General features: G+C 34.4%; 1 protein-coding gene and 1 pseudogene across 1 annotated transcript; both read right to left on the bottom strand.

Moving 5' to 3' along the window:
* Positions 1-1,923: 1,923 nt before the first annotated feature.
* Positions 1,924-4,369, bottom strand: LOC124097189 (WW domain-binding protein 11-like; annotated as a pseudogene).
* Positions 4,370-19,321: 14,952 nt separating this feature from the next.
* Positions 19,322-20,212, bottom strand: LOC124097194 (olfactory receptor 13D1-like). The gene has a single exon (XM_046451507.1). It carries the CDS (start codon positions 20,210-20,212, stop codon positions 19,322-19,324), a length of 891 nt encoding a protein of 296 aa, XP_046307463.1.
* Between the last annotated feature and the right edge of the window lie 2,414 nt (positions 20,213-22,626).

Here is a 22,626-nt window from a genome sequence, read left to right as displayed (position 1 = left end):
TGCATCACTGTAGTATGCTGATTTTAAGTCCTTTGGGTATAAACTGAGGAGTGGGATAGCTGGGCCAAGTGCTGGTTCTGTTCCAAGTTTCTAAGGAATCTCCATACTGTTTTCTAGAGTGGTTGCACCAATTTGCAGTCCCACCAGCAATGATAAAATATTTTAAAAATTCCTTCTATTCTCTAGGTACTTTTCCAGAAATGGATCCAGAACTTTACATAAGACATAATTCATTTCCTCTTGAAACTTTCAGCTAGCACAAAACAGAAATACAGTCACTTCTCATATTCACAAGTCCAGAATTGGTGGACTCAACCAAAGATGGAAGGAGAATATTGGTAAAAATGTTGTGTCTGTACTGAATATATACAGATTTTTTCCCCCTGGACATTATTAACTAAACGATATAGTTTAACAATCATCTAAAGATGATTGAAAGCATTCAGGAAGATAAGTGTAATGTTGTTTGCATTTTATATAAAGGATCTGGGCTGGGTGAGATGGCACATACCTGTAATCCAAGCAGCTTGGGAGGCTGAGACAGGAGGATCAGGAGTTCAAAACCAGCCTCAGCAAAAGTGAGGTGCTAAGCAACTCAGTGAAACCTTACCTGTAAATAAAATACAAAACAGGGCTGGGGATGTGGCTCAGCGGTCTCGTGCCCCTGAATTCAATCCCTGGTACACTCCCCCTAACCCCCCAAAAAAGAATTTGGCCATCTGTGAGTTTTGTTATCCTCTTTGTATCCTGAATCCAGTAACTTACAGATACTGTGGGTCAGCTGTCTATCAGAGTTTAATAAATAGTGTGAAGAAAATATAGTAGAATATGAAGAGCAGAAAGTACTGGAGGAGATAAAAGAGACTCCTGGCTATTTCTCAATATATATTCTTTCCTTTCACCTTTTATTTTCTTTATTAAATGTTTGTATTAGTGCATTATAGTTATACAAAATAGTGGGGTTCATTTTGACACAATCATACCTGCATGGAATATAATTTTCTCCATTTTAGTTCTCAGTGCTTCCTCTTTCTTTCCCTTTTACCCTCCATTTCCCTTCCTCTACTCTGCTGGGCTTCCTTCTGTTAAATTATTGTCTTTAAAAATTGATACACATACTGGTGAAATTTTTAGATACACATATAGGTGGAATTCACGGTGGTACACTCATATATGTACATAGCATAATTTTGTCAGTTTCATTCCACATTTCTTCTACTTTCTGGTTCCTCATCCCCACCTCTCAATCTCCTTCTTCTCCTCCACTGATATTCCCTCTATTTTCATGTAACTCACCGCCCCGACCACTTTCCCCCCTTACTTTGCTCTGCATTCTGCATATGAGAGAAAACATTTGACCATTGACTGAGTTTGGCTTATTTCGCTTAGCATGATGCTCTCCATTTCCATCCATTTACCATTAAGTACCATAATTTCATTCTTCTTTATGGCTGATAAAACTCTTTTGTGTATATATACCACATTTTCTTAATCAGTTCATTTGTTGTTGGGCACCTGGGCTGGTCTCATAAGTTGGCTATTGTGAATTGTGCTACTATAAACATTGATGTGCCTATATCACTGTAGTATGCTGATTTTAGTTCTGTTGGATAAATATTTAGGAATTGGATGGGTGGATCATATGATGGTTCTATTTCTAGTCTTTTGAGGAATCTCCAAACTGCTTTCCAAAGTGATTGTACTAACTTATAACCTCACCCACAGTGTATGAGTGTACCTTTCTTTCTACGTCCTTGCCAGAATTTGTTATTACCTAGTTCAGGGTGAACTCTCAGTGTAGTTTTGTTTTGTATTTTCCTGATTGTCAGGGATGTTGAACTTTTTTTCATACATTTTTTTTCTTGGTGTAGAACATTTATTTTATTTTTTCCATGAAACACTCAAAAGTTCAGATCTGTGGGAAATAATTTTAATCAAAGAATTGTACATTTTCTTCCCACATATCCTGCTTTGTATTAGGAAATGACATTGTGATCCATTTCACTACAAGTAAAATTATTACAAAATATTTACAGGAAAATATTAAAAATAACCCAAACACAAAAGGCAAGATGAAATAAACTGGGTTTTCAGAAATCTCTACTCCAGTGCCCACAGCACACAAGAAGAGAGTCAAAACAAATAAGTAACTAAGACTCCCCTGATCACAAATTTCCAAAGAACTGGAGAAGGGGAAAAAACTGGACGAAGATGGTAGTGTGAAAGGAAATGGATGTTAGCAGCACTGCTGCAATAGCCAATCTATTCTGAGTGAAATAACCTCTTATGTGCAGTAAATTCTGAACAAGGCTATATTTTAGGATTTTCCTTGAACTGAAATTAGAAAATAACCTGACAGTGGAAGTAGCTCTTTCACCTAAGTTTAATAAGAGCCTCTTGCTCCACAAACCACTGTGGTGAACAGAAGCCTGTTCTGACATCAAAAGCTGTCACAGCAGCCCTTCTATTTCTTTCATGAAAGCTTCATAAACATCATCCTTAGTTTGTACTGAGATAGGGACAGAAGGACCAGATTTGGGGGCTGCTTTGGCAAGAGGCACAGCAGAATCATCCTCTGACTTTCTTTGGGTGTAGCAGTAGCCCCTTTTTTTTCCCGATGTACAAATCGAGTAATCTCTGCCTTGGGATTAGTGATCTGTGGCTTGGCACTGATAGTTGCTGTGGCTTTCTTCTCAGTGGTGGCTGCACTTGTATCATCCGCCTTGGATCGCTGAATCAAGCTGGCTGGGGTACTCAACACCCCCGGATTCGGCAAGGGAGCCGGTGGAAAAGCCCAGGTGGGGCAGGTTCAAGTGGAGGCACCAAAGGTGGGCACATCATGCCAGGGAGAGGAGGAGGGATGCCTGGAGGTGCAGGGGGAGGTACCCTTGGTGGGGGTCCCCGAGGAGGAGGGCCAGGAGGCAGACCTGGAGGTGGACCTGGGGGAGGGCCAGGGGGTCGGCCTGGTGGTGGTCCTGGAGGCAAAAGTCATGGTAAAGGCCCTTGGAGTCCTGGCATTCCAGGAGGTCTCAAAAATGGAGGAACCCCTGGAGGTGGTCCAGGAGGAAGGCCCGTGGGTGGCCCAGGAGGTTGTAAAGGTAGAGCAGGTGGTGGTCCAAGAGGAGGTGGTCCTGGCATGGGAGGTGCTTGTATCTGAGAAGGAGGAACAGACTGCGGGGGAGCCTGCTGCTGTGAAGAAGCAGTAGACGTGCCATCAGTATGAGGGTCCTCTTTATGCTGTTTTTGTGATTGTTTTTCTGCTTCAGAATCATCAGAACCATCTTCATCATCATCCTTTGAAAATTTCTCTACTTCCCGTCCTTCCTTTGGGATTTCCTGACCCGCCATTCGAAGCATCATGGCTTGAAGAGGAGTCAGCTCCTTCATGTTCTTCTTTTTCTTCCTTGATTTTCCAGGCATATCTTCAAATCGTACACTCAGACCTGACATTTTTTCTTCATTATTGTCTCTCTCACTATCATCACCGTGCACAAATTCATCCCCCTCACTTTCTCCATCTGATCTGTCAGTGTCACTGTCATCGGCTTATCCTGATCCATGTCCTCAGGATAGCCATCATCTTCACTAGTACTGGACACATCATCATCATGCCCCGTTGAGCAAGTTCTGGACTATACAACATGTCTTCATCTCGCCTACGAGGGGGAAGATCTAGAGCAAAGCCCACTTTACTGCCATATATCTGCATGACTTGGGGAGGAGGTGGACCAGGTAGAGGGCCGAGGTTTTCTGCCAGGGGGCAAACGTGGAACACCATGTCCAAGAAGAGGAAGGATAGAAACTGCATGAGTTGGGGTTCCATAGGTTGAGGTCTTCTTTAGGATGGAGGGTGGCTGGGCACCAGGAAGTGGAATGTCCTGGATCAAGATATTAGAAGGAGCATATGGCATATCTGGCAAAGTAATACTCTCTTCTTCCACATGCTGAGCATTCTTGACAGCATCAAAATATTGGCTAAGTTGAGCCCTCTTCTGTTCATATTCTACTTCTAGCTTTCTCAATTCTTTGTAAATATCTGGATTCTCTTTTTCATAAAGTCAGAATACGTTGAAAAGTTTCACGCAGCTTTTTACATTTGTCTTTCAGTACTTTCTCATTTAACTGTGGTTGTTGCACTGGGTTAAACTCCATTTCATCAATTTCTCCATGTCCCGGATAATCTGTTTCAGATCTTTCATCTCCAAAACTGCAGCTGTACCATCATATGCTGTTTTTTGTTCTTTTTAAATTCTCTCTTCCGGGCTTCCCTTTGGGCTTGGTCTGTAGGGTTCATACATTTTCCACTTTTGGTGGATGATGTTGATCTCCGTCTCATGTTGACAATATGTATGGTTCACTTATTCACTTAAAAAAACAAACAAACAAAAAACAACAGTACTGCTGGGCTCCCAGGATTGCAAGAAGCGGGGAGGGGGCGATTCTGGGCCCTTTTCACTTCGTAGGGGCCTTCACCTCCGTTTTGCATACATTTTTGTTGGACATTTGTATTTCTTCTTTTGTGAAATGCCAGTTCTTTTGCTCATTCATCATTTTTTGTTTTGTTTTTTAGTTCTTTGTATAGTTTGAATCTTTTCTTAAATGAGTAATTGAACCCTTAGTTTGGTGTGGTCATGTGATAGTCCTGGCTAGTGAGAAATATCAGTGCATTAATGATCTGTAAGTGGTCTAGAGGGATGGGGGAAGAAGGAAGGTGTTGTTTCCTTTTTCATTTCTTCCTCATTTCTGCTTGCTGAAATGTGGATGTAGTGGCTTGGTCTTTGGTCTATGAGGTAGAAGGCACATGCTCTTGACAGTGGAATAAGGGGTGAAGCTTAGGTTTCTGATGCCCTGGAGAACTCTACTAGGAGCCCTGACTGCCCTTCTCTGGATTTGTTTTATATGAGAAATCATCTGCTAGGAAAATGCAAGGAACTGGAGTACATCATGTTAAGTGAAATAAGCCAGTTGCATAAAGACAAGTATTGCATGTTTTCTCTCATATGTGGAAACTAAAACAACAACAAAAACAAACAAACAAAAAGATGTCCTCAGAGTAGAAGAGGGGCTATTAGGGAAAAAAATCAGAATAAGTGGGTAAGAGGTAGTAGGAGAGAGGGGAGAAGGAGAGGGTAGACGAGAGGACAGTCCTGATCAAGGTACTGTATATCCAAGTAAGGAAATGCCACAGTGAAACCCAGTATAATTAACATGTATTAATAATAATAAAAATAAATCATCTTCTATATGACTATAAATAAATAGGAGGAGGCTATTTTTCTGTCTCCTTCTCTGTCTCTGTGTATGTTTCTGTCTCTGTCTGATTTTGTTTGTATTGTTTTCCTTACTTCTGACATTCATTTTATTTATTTATTTTTTGTGGTACCAGGGATCAAACTCAAGGTGTCGCACATGCTAGGCAAGCTCTCTGCCAATGAGTTATATCCCTAGCTCTACTTCTGACATTAATCACCAAATTCTTTGCCAAAAGCATAAATTTCCTTTCAATATGATTAATCAGTTTATCAGTGTCAACATCTCAGGTCTCCTAGTTCTCTTGCGCAGGTGTCAGCTTCTTGTTCTCTAAGAGGTCCCACAGGGATTCTGGGATGTCCTTTCACTAGCATTACTGGGAATCTCATTTGCATTATGCTGGACCTTTTGTTTCCAAGATCTTGGAATTTTTTTTTTAACTTCTAATTTTAGGAAAAGGAGATGAAACTTTACAGAGTTGTATCTCTAAATAATAATAATAATAATAATAATAATAATAATAATAATAATACATTATCAACCCCCTTAATTTATAGTTTCAGTGGGCATAAATTCTATATTGAAAATCATTTTTCCTCATATTTATGAAGGCAATGTATATTGTATTATAAGTTGTGGTGACAAATTCATGTCATTTTGCTTCCTAATTCTTTGTATATGATTTGTTCCTCATTCTGTAAGCTATTATGATTTTTTCTTTGTCCATTATCTAGAATTTCACAATCATGTTCTTCAGAATAGGATTTTTTTAAAATCCATCATTCCTTATATAATAGATCCTCTCAATCTGTAAATCTTAAATTCTGAAAAACTTATTTTCTTTTTTGGATATTGGATTCCCCCTGCCTTGTCTCTGGAATTTCTGATATTCAAACACTAGGTTGTTACTTGATCCTCTATTTTTTTTTCCTTTTTTTTTTTTTTTTAAATTGCATGTGGAGAGGTTGGAGTTGTAGTTCAGTGGTAGAGAGGCATGATTCTTGGCACCACATATAAATAAATAAAGTAAATAAAGGCCAATTAACAACTAAAAACTTTTTTAAAAATTGTGTGTGTGTGAGTGTGTGTGTGTGTGTGTATTTTGGGAGTGATAAATGTCCCACTTTTTTTCCTTCTAGTTTATTTGCAAAAATTTTAAACCTCTAGTCTTATAATATTTATTTTCAGTAGTTCCTTTTTTAAACTTCTTTCTCCAGAATATCTCTCTTTTTTCCCCTATTTTGACTGTCATCAGAAATATTATCCTACTTTTGTTTCATGGATTCAATATCTCTTTCTTACTGAGTCATTGTGAATGCTTGTGTTCCTGCCATTATTAGAAATAGGAGATATTGCCAGCAACTTAGAAGTTCAATTCTGGTCAGTTCTCTTTTCTGGTCAATTCTCCCTACCACACCCTACCTGAATTTTGAATTAATCATTACATTGATTTTCCTTAAAATTCAAATACATAGGTATATAACTTTGAACATTATATTATTTTGTTTATCTTAGATTGTTCTTCAAATCTAATCAGACTGCTTTTATTATTTGTTGCATGATTCTTTATTTTAACTTTAGGCTTTTGAAAACTGTGCACATTAGTGCAGTTGCAGTAATTCATTTACTTTTCTGTTGCATTGTAATTTATTACATACTCATTAAGTATTTCTCTAGAGTAGGTATTCCTAATCTTTTCTTGTGTAATAAAACCCTTTGTCAAACTTTTGAGCCTATGCATGTCTAGGTTTCTAAGTATATGGAAAATGCATAGGTTACAAAGAAAACAAATACTTAAAAAAATTGAACTAGAATAATTAAAATATAACATTAAATTTTTCAAGAAGAAATGGACATGTATCTTTATCAGGGCACTAAATAAAAAGATCTAGTGGTGGGTGTAAGAGACATAATTTTAAAGTATGATGAGCCTAAAAATGTTGTTGTATTTTCAGGACCTGTAAATGAAGTTTGACAATATCTATGATTTTATTGACTAAGAAAGAAGTTCTGCTAATAATATTATGGTTTATTACCTCCCTTTATTAACAAAGGAAATGCTTCATTTCAATTAGAAGTAAGTGACAATAAATACACAACCATTAACTATGCAAGTTACTAGATCTAGAGAGTCTTCAATAGACTCCCTTTGGCTCTGTGTGTACTAGAGATTACAAACTACTGCTCTAGAATATACCTTGCAGTGGAAATCCTGGGTCATAAATTATATTCACATTAATATTTACCAAGTAGTGACAAAATATTTTAGAAATTTATACTCTTAATAGCAGTGTATGAGGTTTATCTAATTTTTTATTTTTGCCAATTTGGTCTTATAAGTGTGAAGATACATTTTACACCTGTTACTACAAATAGGTATGAATTGCAAAGTGGTGTAAATTATAAGGTGGTGCAGGGTGTAGTCTACTTGATGATGTTCCTGCTTGGTTTCATCCAAAGGCTGGACTTATACAACTGTACAGAAGGAAGCAGGAGAGTGGATTCAATCCTTGCCCAACTGAGTAGGTGGGCAGCAGCCACAGTTCAACTCTAGGTGTTTATGTTCTGGAGCTATATCACTAGGTAAGTACCTTCTTGGTTTTAGTGTTATTATGTAGTCAGTAGATGGAGACATAGACCAACCCTTCCTTCATTAGGCTTTTGAGCATGTGTATCTATTTTTGGTGTATGTGTGTGTATATGTTTGTGTCTTTTAATTTTCCTTGATAAAAGCTACAGATATTGACTGGGGATTTTACTTTCAGGTGTGTGTGTGTGTGTGTGTGTGTGTGTGTGTAATGCTGGATTATATTAAAAAACTGCAGTAAAGTTAGAATTTGCATTATTATTATTAACAGTAATTGGTATTAAAAAAATAAAATCTTACATTCACTTTTCCTTACAGAATCTTACTCGAATCTCTAGATATTTGTTAGGTAACTGTTGTGTGTTGAATATTGAATTAAATGTTTTGGGGAGGAAAATAAAACTAGCCACTGCATCCCTCTTCTTCTTTTTAAAAATGTATTTTACTAGTGTACTATAATTATACATAGCAGTGGGGTTCATTGTGACATATTCAGAAATGTACGTTACATCATTTGCTCCAATACATTTCCTAGTGCTCCTTCCAAACCCCGTAATCCTTGCTTTACTTTTCAGGTCTTCCTTCATTTATTTACAGATATTTTTAGATTAAAAGTGGAATTCATTGTGATGTATTCATACATGTATCCCTGTTCTTGAGTTTGTCAACAAGTCTTGGTATGTCTTTGTCAGTTTCTTTGTTGCTATTATTAGAATAAGTGATAGAAAAAATTAAATATTGAATTGTAAAATTTCTAATGTTTTTATTATTACAGCAAAGTATTTTTTATTACTAAAACATGCATTGAATGGATATGCATTGTATCATTTTTAAATATTAAAAATGAATTAACTTTCTTTAGGTGTTGCTTTGGAAAGTGAATTTTAGTGCCAATGACATTTTAAAACTTGTTATCAATAAATGCAAACATTTTCCAAATATGGCTTTGCACATCTTTTGCTTTGAATAATCTGTGACTAGATCTTTTGTTATTTTTTTTTAGATTTTTATTTAATTAAATATGGCTTGTTTCTTTCCTAGGTATAAGTTGAGATTCCTTCTATCTTTATGCACTTGTACACAGCCTGGAACATTTTTTCATGAACACCCCCCAAAACACCTGTATCCAATACTCTCCAAAGTATATATTTCTCTTTACCTCCACAAGTTGTCCTAGGTACCTAATAGCTGAGAAATTAACTTTTTTATTCTTGTTTCTTTCTTTTTTTTTTAATTGTACCAGGGTTTGAACTCAGGGGCATTTGACCACTAAGCCACATCCCCAGCCAAGTTTTGTATTTTATTTAGAGATAGAGTCTCACTGAGCTGCTTAGTGCCTCACTTTTGCTGAGGCTGGCTTTGAACTCTAAGATCTTCCTGCCTTAGCATCCCAAACCACTGGGATTATAAGCGTGTGCCGCCGCGCCTGGGCTAGTAATTCAATTTTTAACTTCTTTTAGCTTCTCTTGGCCCTCATGAACACTTTTACATTTTTATAATTTGTTCTGTTTTACCTAGTCTCAATATTGTGTTGAGGAATGGAGCATCAATTCATGTGCTTGTGGGACTCATTAGGTGTTTAAGGATACTGCCTGGGATGTGTCCATACACTCTATGATCTAAGTTCAGATGTTCTATCTCTTATGAAGGTTGACAGACATAATTTGTGGAAAATCAGAATGCTTTAGATAAAAATTTTGACTGAAAAACATTTCAAATTATGTTTTCAAAGTAGTGTAATAGGGCTCTTAACAGTAGGCTTCATATTCAAAATGAATTTCTTCACATATCTGGACAATTATTGTTAAAAATAACTTTCCTAGTTCATATATGAATACATGATCAGTATAACTCCTTATCATATACAACCACAAGAATGGGAAGTTATACTCCATATATGTGTAATATGTCAAAATGCACTCTACTGTTATGTATATTTTAAAAGAACAAATAAATTAAAAAGAGAAAAAATATATATTTCCCAATTTTCCTATTCCTTTAGAGATTTTGGAGGCTTCTCTCACTTAGCATAAATTAAAAACCAAAAAGAAGGAAAGTGAAAGTCATAACTTTAAAGGCTACTTCGGTATAATTCCTGTTTTATACCCCTTTTAATTGGAAATCAGTTGTTTCTAAGCCTTTGTTTCTTGGAAAGAGGTATTTCTGACAATCCATGTTATAGAGGCTCTTTCATAATTACCTGTTTAACATGTGCTGAACCCTCATTTGATTGGTTAATCCTCAGACCTATTTAGCTGCCATTCTCATTTTTTAACAGTGGTTGTAATAAAAATATATTTTATAAGCATATGTATATGTCCCCTTTTCTTTCATAGAATATCACTTATACCTATTTCACAGATGAGAAAATTAGATTCTATTATACGTAATATTTTATAGATCTGTTAACGAGTCTTTTACTTAATCCTTTCATACTCTTGTTCATTTCACTTTGTGATGTTGCTGTTTATATCTTACAGATTTAACCCACAAACAGCAAACAGGCTCAAAGATATTAAGTAGCTTGCCGGGGACAGCAAAATAGTTTAGAATTGGCTCAGGCATTTTCATTGTGCTCCTATAATTTAGTGCTTGAGTGTGTGAGCTGGTTCTTATTTATTTCTTCCCCTTTTCTGTTAAGTGATCTTGTATATTTATTTTGTAAATAGTGTTTTAATGAGAAACTTCATAGATATATTCTTGGCAACACTGATGTAAATAGAATTATTTTGTCAATTTCTGTTCATAGTTTCTATTCATATTTCCACAGGCAGTAAAGAGAATTTCCTCTTTCTGCACATTTTTGCCAATTCTTGTAAGACTTTCATATTTGCACACCATAGGGGTTAGAAATGTCTTATTGGTATAATATCTATTTCTTGGATTTCCTGTGATCAAGCATCTTTTCACGCATTTATAGGCCACGTTATTTTCCTTTTTGTTGAGGTCCCTGTTTATATTCTTCTCCCACATTCGTTTTGCTGGTCATGTTTTTCATATTGATTTGAATTTTTTTTTTAATGTTCTGAAGTTTGGTAGGTCAGCTTAGTAGCAGAGCATATGCTTAAGATGCGCAAGGCCTTGAGGTCAGTCTCCAGCACTAAAAATTAACAAACAACGAAACAAAAAAATATGGATTCTAATATCTACGTGTTATTGATCTAGGCTTTTATTTGTGGTTATTATTTAAATTTTTTAGGAGTTTATTTTGCCATATAAAAGTTTCTAAATTTATTAGTCTTTTATATTTTCTTCTTCTTTTTGGCCCTATTATGTTATACATTTACATTCCTTGTGTATGAAGATACTTTAATATTTTCTACCAGATGTTGTACAGTTTTGCTTTCAGTCCTTAAATATTTAATCTGTCTTACACTTACTGTGGTCACAGTGTAATGTATAGATTTAATTTGATTTTTTCAATATTAGTAGGCCATTATTAAAGCAAAAGTTATTAAATAGTTGATCATTCCCTACTGATTTGTAATGTCAACTTAAATCAAATACCATTGGTTTAGGATACAAAATTCCACCTAAACGCAGATTATTTCTGCTGGCTGCAGTCTATTACATTGTTATATTCCTGTTGAACTGTGCCAGAGGTAAGAAACCAGAATTACTGTTGCTTTTTATCCATCTTGTCTTTTGGCAGAGTATATATTCATTTATTATTACAACATTGTCTTGGCTATTCTTGATTGATCCTACTTCACAATCAATTATTTGTAAACAATTACTTGTTAAACTTAAGAAATTAAAAATCTCTCAAGTGTATTTTGATTGAAATTGTGTTAATTGAATATAGAGAAAATTGGGATGAATTTGCAAATTTATTTTTGAGTTTCTTCACCCAGCTTACGAGAGGTTTTGTGTAGTGTTTTTTAATGAAAATTAATATTTTTCTTAAAAAATTCTTTGTGCAGTTTTGTTCAGGGGCACTTTATACTTTTTGTAAGTTTTTGGTTTTGATATCCTTTCTTTCTCCTCCACCCCTCCCCTCATCTTTTCTTTCGCACCCCATCCTACCCCATGGTACGGATATTGAAACCAGGAGTGCTCTACCCCTGAGCTTTATCCCCAGCCCTTTTATTTTTTACCTTGAGACACTGAGGCAGACCTTGAACTTGTGAAGCTGCCTTAGCCTCCTGAGTAGTTGGGATTATAGGAATTTACCACTGTGCTCAGTTTCCTAATATGCTCTCCAAGTATGTTTTCTAACCATTTGTAAGTGTTGCATAACTACTACTGAATTTTATACATTGATCTTGTGCTTGGCAGCCATGCCAGAGACTCTTATGAGTTTAAATTTTTTCTTTTTACAGATTTTTATTTTCTGACTTTCTATGTAGACAGACTTATTTTCAGGCAGTAATGACAGTTTTGTTTCTGTCTTTACAGTCTTCACACTTCCTGTCACTTCCTTTCTTCTTCTTGCCTTTCCTTATTTTCTTCCTTGTGTCCTCCCTATCATTCTCTTTTTCATTTTTCTCTCAATTTTTCCTTCTTTCACTTATTCTCCTCTTCCTATTTTACCCTCCTCATCCCCCTTTCTCTATGGTGCTGTAGGACCTCTGCAACGTTGAATATGGGATGTAAAAACAGGCATCCTCATCTTGTTTGGAACTTTAAAAAATTTTGTTAATTGTAAGTTTTCATTAAATATCTTTTATGAGGTTATTAAGGAAATCTTCTCTTTCTAGTTTGCTAAGTTATTTACCTTTTAAAATTATGAATGACTAGGGAATGTTATCAAAATATTTTTCTGCGTTTACTGAAATTATAATTTGTTTTTAATTCTTCAATTAATATTATGGTGAATTGTGCTATTGTATTTTTTAAAGTAAAGATTTCCCTGCATCTTGGGAGAAACCCTGTTTTATTGTTAGGTATTGTTGATGTGAATTTATAATGTGTGTTACATTGTAACCATGGATTGTGGTTTGAATGTCTTTGGTAATCATTGAAACTTGCTTTCTTTCCTAATGTATCCTCAATTTCATAAACATTTTATTGCATTTTAAAACATTTTCTACTATGCAAGCACATTCTCCACCCCCACCTCCCACACACAATTGCCCTAACTTTAAAGATGGGTATACAGGACCTTAAAATGTTCACATTTAACCTCTCTTATCATCTTTCATATTGTGTCTATTCTTTTTTTTACCTTGTTTTTAAGTACATCTTTCATTTCTTTCTTTCTCTTACAAAACTAGTGACAGTTTAGATATGTATTTAGTAATTTTTTTGTTTACTGTATTTTCATCTCTTTAAGTTAAGGAAATTCTTGTTGCTAGTATTGTCTGGGTGGTAAAAATCTTTTTTATTTTTTCCCTAAAAATGTCTTTATTTTGCCTTCTCTCATGAAAGTTTAATTTGATATAGAATTCCCAGTTTTCAGTTATTTATTTGGATAATCTAAAGAAATTATTCCATTGACCTGAGGCCCTATTTTGAAGCATCTCAGAAAATAAATGCTGCTATATGATATTAAGATATGATAATATCATTCATTATTAAGAGCAAACTGAGTTTCAGTTATCAAGAAGCTGGAATAGTATTCTATGTGGGAAGCATCATGACTTTCTTAGACCAATTTCCAGGTTTCCTTTTAGGCATTTATTTTTACCATTACATTTTGCTTATTTATAAACATGCTTATACACTTGTATTTACTTTTTAAAAGTGAATTACTTAGTTGCAAGCATTATGTAATCATTGTTACATATTATAAAAATGATGAATTGAAACCACCTTTCATAAGTTTTAGATTTTAAAATTTAAATGAGCCTGCAAAATTTTACTACAAATCTAGACTGCATTGCACATACAAAAAACCAGAAAGGTGTCTTCTTCAGACAGAATCTTATTCTAGGTGTTATCAGTTTACTCTTTATGTTGCAAAGCTAAAAAGTCAATTCTATATTTCATAACTTGGCATCTTAAACATCTTAAAGAAGAGATGTAAGGCAAATACCAATGTCATAATGTACATATCAAAACATTATGTAGTTTTGTACACATTATATACTTATACATAATCATTCTATGACTTCACTATTGTAATAAGACAGCTGTTTAAAAACATAATAAAATTTCCTAGCCTTGTTCAAAGCTAGAAAATATAGGTCACTCTCTTGAGATCTGTTTTGCTTTATGAATCTTACATAATTAATTTGATATTTGCCAGGGGTTGTTTGTTTGCTTTTTTGTTCCTGAATATCATTCCACTATATGAGAGAGTATAAGACATTAAGATACCTAAATCTTCATGAATTTCTCACAAAGACATCATTCCTTCTGAACCCAGAGCATAAAATTTATACTCAGTAGGCCTTTCATCACCAATATCATTAGTATTCATTATGTAGAGTAGTCTCATCTCCCATTTTATATAATGATATAGAGTACAGCCTATATATTAACACCTGTGTTCTGTAATCACCCGAATTATTATTATAATATAACCACTGTCCATTTATGTTAGCCTCACCCAATAGTAACTCATATTTATAATAATTTTTGTCACCTATCTTGTGTGAGAATGTGAGTAGCATGGGATAGAAATAATTCAGCCAGCTTATACATTAATTGCTTGAAATAAACTTCAACTTATTTTTTATAGAGATTCCAAGTCAGAAAAAACTCTGGGAAATGTGATCTTGTAACTTGATTGTTTTAAGGGTAGCAGTGTTACAAGGTGTATAGGCAAATATCTTGTGTAAACATGAATGGCATCATCAAAATTTCTTGGCTTTAATTGTATTGAAAATGTATACTTAAAAAGTAAATACTGTAGTAAGAGCCAACTTTAAAGCCAACTGCTAAAGTCTATACAGTCTGATATGCCCGGGGAATCATTAGTTCCATCAGAAATAGCCAAAGACACATGAATGACCACCATCAAACTTCCATCATTTCAAAGAAATTTATTGTTTTCTCTTTTTCTTATGTTCTTACAATTTGATTCTGGTAAATCATCTGATCTTCTTCTTTTCTTCACTTTTCTCCTCCCCTTGTGCTCATTCCCCTAGGATTAGTGACTAAAACCCTGACAAGAGTTCAGTATAGGAAATTAAGTTTCACAGGGACCACTAAAATTTATTTTTAATTTCTCTCTTGTAAAAGTTGTAAATAATCCATTAAAAAATTTTCCCTTTTAAAATAGTAGAAATTTTTCTTAAACTAAGTTTAAAAGAATTTATAATGATATCATTTAGGATCCAAATTCTGTCCTTGTGTCATCATGGATACCAAATTCATTCAAGAGGTGTATTCCTGACAGATTAATGATATATTTTTTTGGTTACCGTATTATGAAAATTTGAAACATAAAGAAAAACTGAAAAAATATTTGTTAAACGTTATATACCCATCAACTTACATCTACCATCAATATTTTACCAGATTTTCTTATATCATTCTGTGTATTTATCCAGCTCTGTATCCCTCCATTAATTCAAGTAATTTTTTGAGTGTATATCTAACTATAGATATCATTGTACTTTTCTTTAAATAGTTTAGCATGTTTATTATTAACTAGAGTTTAATATTAGTTTTTCATTTAATCAATTGTATTCAACAAATATGAATGTAACAACATTCTGACAAATGCATGCCTGTTTCACTGAAATGCATATCAAGTTATAGAATATTAACATAACCTCAGAAAAGTTCCCTCATGCCCCAGCCCAGTTGATACCTGAAATCACCCCTCCCCCACAATGACAGCCACTATTCTGATTTAAAAAATACCATTGATAGGTTTTTATTTGTTCTATGGGCTAAATATGTATTATTCTAAAAACAACACTCTGCTGTGCAAAGAATGAATTGTGGGAGAACAAAAGTGGAGTTGTGGACAACAAAAGTCTGTAAAGGGATTTGGGAAGCCTTTGCATTAGCATAGGTGAGACCATGTAGCTTGGAATAGTATGGTAGCAATGGAGGTGATCACAGAATATTGTGGTAGTGGGTTGGATGGGCATTCCTGTGTGGTGTTATACTTCCTGAGATGAGCAAGACTTGAGGAATAGTTTGAGGATAGGAGAATCAACGTTCTGTTTTGGACTGGTTATATTTAAAATACCTATTATGCTAGATCTCAGGGCTGAGGCACACATTGTTCTTCATATTAATGTCTTTTTGTTTTGGTTATTGTCAGTTATAATACACTCTATAACTAGCTCAGTGATTATATGTACTTGTAAATGGATTAGGTAGACTAAGCCAACCTGTTATTAATTTAATGATGACCAGAATTAAAAACAAAAACAAAAACAATATATGTAAAACAGGACATGTTAGTTTAACCAGGATTTTTGCTATAGTAGTTGTATTACATTTATCACAGTCATACTTCCCATATTCTGTGTTAATGAAATTCCCTTAAGTGAATAAATTTCATAAAAAAGACACTATATAATGGTACAGTTACTGTATTCATCGAAGCCCACTTTGTTAATAATTGTGGGATTTCAAGACCAGACAAGTTGGAGGCTTTTCTCCTAGTAAAATTTCAATGAATAGCAGGTTTATCATGAAGAGAATATAAATCTTAACCAGATAAATATACCAAAAACTAAATAGTTTGCTATAGAAATTTAATAGTGGAAGAAGAAATAAGAGTTGTGCTAGGGTTTTTAAGAAGTCTTTTAAGTCAGAGGAGATAGTTTTGAGAGGCAGTTTGAGTTTTTATAGGTAGATTACAGGGAGGGCAATTTTAGTGTAAGTGAATGGCAATTGTAGGGATTATTTAAGCAATGGCAAATATCCTTATTTACCTATAGCATAAGAAAGGCAGTCACATTTATTCAACACACATTCACAATAAATGCCTGTTTTTTTTCTGGATAACAAGGTCTTTTAAATAAATATTACTTTCATGTCTTGCCTTTAAGAAATTCAGAGGCTATTAGAAGAGATAGTTGTATATGCGTACAAGTATAAGGAATGTGCATGTTTCATTGCATAACATTAAAAAGTACTGAATAAAATATTTTGCATTTTTTTATTCAATCATAACACTCCCCACCACCCCGAGCTAGGTATTAAATTCAACATTTTAGTTTATGGGAAATATAGAATCTAATAAATAAAAGTTCATAATTCTAGTTAACTATAGTTCATAATCATTTCTTCTTGACTTCTAAGCCCTTCCTCCAACTGTGCTACACTGAATAACTATAAAACATGTAACAAGAAATGTAATGGAGGCAAATTATAAAACCTATGTTAGAATAGAAGAGAAAGAAATAATTTCTTCTTGAAAAAGTTGATAGAGTTGTAAAAAGATAACATCTGTGAAGTGTGGCAAAAAAAGCTAAGTTTATGTTGATAAATAATATAGTAAAATAAAACTTCTCAAGAATTTTAACATCTTTCACCCCAGAATTTAAGGGTTAAATTGCTCAATTCTTTTAAAATCCATGATTCTCTATTTTTTTTTTTTTTGCTCTCAGAGGGCACACTATTTTAAATAAAAAAGACTATTCTTATTAAGGAAGGATGGAATGGAAAAAGAAAAGGTGGAAACTGTAAGAAGACTGGTCTTAGTAAATGGTGGAAATAGATGCTCCAGAGCAGCTGTGAGCTGAAATACAAGGGGATTTTTAAAAATATTGCTGTAGTATTGGAGCTTCTAAGAGACTCAAATAAAGGATGTTAAAAGTACTTTGGATTGCTGGATTCCAATCATGGTTCTTCCTTTGTTAAGAATGAATCATGTAGATCCTAGTTTTAGAAGGGCTTTGATGATTATCCTAATATTCATAATGTGAGGCAGGCAATGGGTTGTATATTTCTTTATTGGATCTTTTTTGAGAGTGGACAAATCCTAAGTGTGCAGCTTGATACATTTTTCAAACAGAACTCATCATTCAGGTTCTTATAGATTGGACTTCAATATTTTAAAATCATTAAGGCCCAATTTCCTGGTGATTACGCAGTGTTCTTTAAAAATGAATAGACACTATCAACCTGGTAGCAGGAAAGTGATAAAGAGGAAAATAGACTTGAGAGGGGCCCTGGGCATGGCTAAGAGATAACAAAATCAGTGATGTTTAATATTTTTCTTTTTCTTGCTGTATCATCAATCTTATTTTTCAGTCTAAAGAAAGATGTTAAATATTGTGATCTTTAGAATTGGATATTTAGGATAGTTATGTCTATTATTTGTGGGCAAAATATACTCTTGAGAGTTTAAAAACAAAGAGGCATATCGGATTACTCACAGGAATGGTAGTAAAGTTTAGAATAATATTCTGGGATACAAATGAAAATCAGAATGTAGGAAAAAGTAAACACTGCTTAGAAATTATTGGGGAGGTGACTAGAGTATTTACCTGAATGAAGAATCAAAATTATATGATTATCAATTAGTTAATGAAAGAAAAAGGAAGATCGCTGAGTGCTGGAGAATTTGGGACTACTTAAATTATATATACCCATAATTTTTTGCTTCAAAAATATATATGGAGAGGCGGGAAAATAATACATTAGTTACAACTCTTTGATTCTAAGTAATTAATAATCTAATTTAAAGTTAGTTTTTAATAGAAAGGTGATTTAGTTACTCATATAACCAAAAGAACATTTGTGAATTTGATTTTAGACACAGCTTGATCAAGGAGTTAAAGTAACTGCATCGGACATCCTCTCCCCCTCCTTCTCACAACTCTGATTTTTCATTTAGACTTTCTCCATGTATGGGCAAAGATTGGCTCCAGAAGCATTCTCTCTATGTTTAACAACTCTAGCCGGAAGTGTTCCCTTTTTTTTTCTCCTACAGGGACAATAACCTTGGATTGAGTTTGGTTAGCCTGACTTGGCTCACTTGAAATGCTGAATGAATCACTGTGGCAAGAAGGATTTTGTTTTTAATTGACTAGGCCAATGTTCGGTTCTTTCCACTATTTACAAAAGGTTGGATCAGCCCTGTCTAGAAGCACATAAACTTAAATGGATGGACCATTGACTCATCAAAAGAAGGATACTTTTACCAGAAGAGACTGTGCAAGACAAACACACACACACACATATATATATATGTTCAATTTAAAATCATTGAGAAAGGAGATTTAAGAGGACGAAGGAAAAGTAAATAGGTGACAGAGGGAGGAGAGGAAGGACAAAAGGGAGAAGGAAAAGGAGCAGAGAGATTGAAAAATAAGGAAGAAAGAAAAATAGGAGAGATGAGATACCAGAAGGCAGAGAGGATAAGATTCATATGATAGAAAGGTGTATAGGGACTAATTAGAGGAGCTGTGCACATACAGAGTCTGCAAACAAGACAATATTCAGAAGCTTTATATGAGCATTCCATGTTGAAAATAACGGAGTCCTATGTATGGCCTTACAAGCAGACTTTTTCTGTGACTATAATACACCTAATCTGATCCTGTGTTGAGAGAATCACATGTTTCAAGGCCTTTCATACTTTTGTTAGATGCAAGTGTCTTTTCAAAACTTTCTTCACAGCCTCTTTTACTTCCTATTCCTCAGGCTATAGATGATGGGATTCAACATTGGGGTTATCACTCCATAAGACAGTCCAATGATTTCATCAGATACTTTGGTGTTCTTTGACTTGGGTTTCATGTACATAAAAAGGGCTGACCCATAGAATAAGATCACCACAGTCAGGTGGGCTGAACAGGTAGAAAAGGCTTTTTTTCTCCCCTCAGCAGAATTAATTCTTAGGATGGAAGAGAGAATGAAAATATAGGATACAAAAATTAACAGCAGAGGAATCACCAATAAAACAACACTTGCCACTGTCAGAATAAGCACATTCATTGATATATCTGAGCACACAAGTTTTAGAAGAGCCAGGATCTCACAGGTAAGATGATCAATAACATTGTTACCACAGAAAGGCAACACCATTGTCATGACTGTTTGCACTAAGGAGTTCATGCAGCCTATAGCCCAGGACCACGCAGCCAAGTGCATGTATAACACCTTGTTCATAATGATGGGGTACCTCAGTGGGTTGTGGATGGCTACATACCTGTCATAGGCCATCACAGCCAGGAGGATACATTCAGTGCAGCCCAAGCCAAGGGAGATAACCATCTGCAGAGCACATCCAAGAAAGGAGATGGATTTTATTTCTGACATAAATATAATAAGCATTTGGGGAATAGTTGATGATGTGTAACAGATGTCTAAGAATGAGAGATTTCCAAGAAAGAAGTACATAGGGGTATGGAGGTGAGGATCCAGGATGCTGATGATAATGAGGAGACTGTTTCCTAGTAGGATAATCTTGTACATGATGAGGCAGAGCACAAAGAGAAAATTCTGGAGTTCTGGGTATTGAGAAAGCCCCACTAGGAGGAATTCAGTCACTGCAGAATAATTCCCCATCTTCATGTGTCCTTGTCATCTACAGAGTTCATGTGAGGACATGAATCAGGAAAATCTGACTTTTTGATGTAGATATATCTAATCATTTTCTTCCATTATTATTATTATTTTTAGTTTTAGAAAATGTCCTGGAATCAGCAGGGATAGTATATTAATTTTGCTAATGAAGAAAGAGGCACTGAAAGATAGGTAATACTACCTAGCTTCACACAGCAGCATAGATTTGGAATTGTGCTGAGAAGTTCTAGGCTTGTGATTACATATAATCTTAGGACAAACTACATTCAAATCTGTACATAAAAATCACCTTATTAACAAAGATTTTGAAATGAAACCATTCTAATAAAGCTCATTCTAATTTAAAGTACCATGTAAATTTTTGATTCAATGCCAATTATCTTTACTATGATCCATTTTAAGTTACCTAACTATTTTGAGTTTCAACTAACTAAGCTCCTAGTCTCAGCTAGAAAAATGGGGGATGTTATTAATTCTTTGGTAGACTTTTGTGAGAATTAAATGAGATAACATCTATTAGGTGGCAGGAACAGTAGACAGGTTCAACATGTCATCTAAACCTACCTATATGTGACAATATAATAAAGTATATAAATATATAATATTATTAAATATACATTTCTATATTCATAAGTGTCAAAACCCACAATTTTTAAGTGTACTCGATTGGCTTAGAAGGAAAAAGTTGATAAAAATGAGTTTTGAAGTTGAGAATCATAATTGATGAACATAAATATTTTCTGATCTATGCGATAGATTCTGAGACTAATTGAAGTTTGGTTTCTAGGAACTTATAGGCACTAAGGAGACTGGGATGCCATTATGTAGAGGTTTTCTTTTCTATTTGTGAAGGAGATACCAGAGATTGAACCCAGGAGCACTTAACCACTGAGCCACATCCCCAACCCTTATTATTTTTTATTTTGTACAGGGCCTTGCTAATTGCTAAGGCTAGCTTTGAACTTGTGACTTTCCTGCCTCATCCTCCTGAGCTACTGGGATTACAGGTGTGCACCACTGCACCCAACTATGCACAGATTTTTTTAGGGCCTATAATTCACCCTCCTTCAATTTAAGCCACCAAACATTACCTTTCCTCCTAACTTTTACACATTTTCAGTCAATCTAAATTCTCCATTCTTTTTTCTCTGCCATTTAGTTGCATATTTTATGTTTTTCAGGCATATTCCTGTTATTTCATAAATTTTTATTAATATATATTTCATTTCTTTATATTTGATGCTTTGGAATGCATCTCTGTATCTTCCACATTTTTAAAAATTTTTTTGGCCATGAAACTTCCATAAGTGGCTAAACTGATATTGGCTAAATTTTATTGAGCACTTTGTTTTAAGCATATTACATTAATGTAAGCACACTGAATGTATTAACTGATTTAAACTTCAGGAAAACTCTGTAATACAGATACTATTTTAAAGTCCCATTTTATGTGGAGTAAACAAAGACACAAAAGTTGAAGTAACTTTCACAAGGCCATGGATATAATAGATGATAAAACTAGAATTGAATATTTGAGTCTTGATTCTTGAGTCAGCTCCCTTAACTACAAGACCAGCCTGTAAGTCACAGATTCCTATACTGATTAAAAGCATCAGAAAACTATTAGAAAAATGTGTTACAAAAGAATCATCACAGTTGTTTTATTTCTGACCTTAAGTGTTGGACAGAAAGCTCTGAAGACTGGAACATAGCCTCCTTAATTTTCTACATGTAGGAAGAATTTTCACAATTATGAGGATTAGCATTATCAGGAATAATGCATGAGAACCCTTACCATGTTATTTGCCTCTAACAATCACTCACCTGGAATCTTTAGCCTTTGTCTTTCCTCTCAAAATCAGTGTTTCCTTCAGGAACTTCAGTTGTCTGAGTTTTGAACTTTTTTTTTCTTTTTTTACCTTTTTAAATTTTATCCTTTCGAGTTATACTTTACAGATTAATTTTATTATTTTTCTTTTCCCACATTTTTATTGATGCATGATAGTCATACATAATTATGAGATTTATTCATATTTGTACATGTAAAAAATGTAGTGATATAATTTGGCCAAAGTTTTGGCCTTTTCAACTTTCTCCCTCCCAACTCATATTTTTCTAAGTTCTTTCTACTTATAACTTTGTCATTATAACGTATATAACCTTATAACCTATATCATTAATAACTCAGTTGTGTTCCACTAGTTTTATACTTATTCTTTTAACATGCTCAATCATGTGTGTAAATTTATTATATAAAGGACTCATCTTTATATTATACATTACTATACATTTCTTTAGGCTCGTTTGTATCCCCAAAGCTTGAAGGTGTAGATGAAAGTCTTACTGCTTGGCTGGTCACAGATGACAGGACTGTCTTCCTACATGGGACAGACAGGATAAAA

The sequence above is a fragment of the Marmota monax genome, unplaced genomic scaffold, assembly GCF_021218885.2.
Source record: "Marmota monax isolate L192 unplaced genomic scaffold, Marmota_monax_Labrador192_F-V1.1 WCK01_AAM20220418_F8-fsc00020, whole genome shotgun sequence".
NCBI classification, from domain to species: Eukaryota; Metazoa; Chordata; class Mammalia; order Rodentia; family Sciuridae; genus Marmota; species Marmota monax.
The sequence above is the reverse complement of the archived record's forward strand: the minus strand, read 5'-3'. Positions and strand labels throughout refer to the sequence as shown.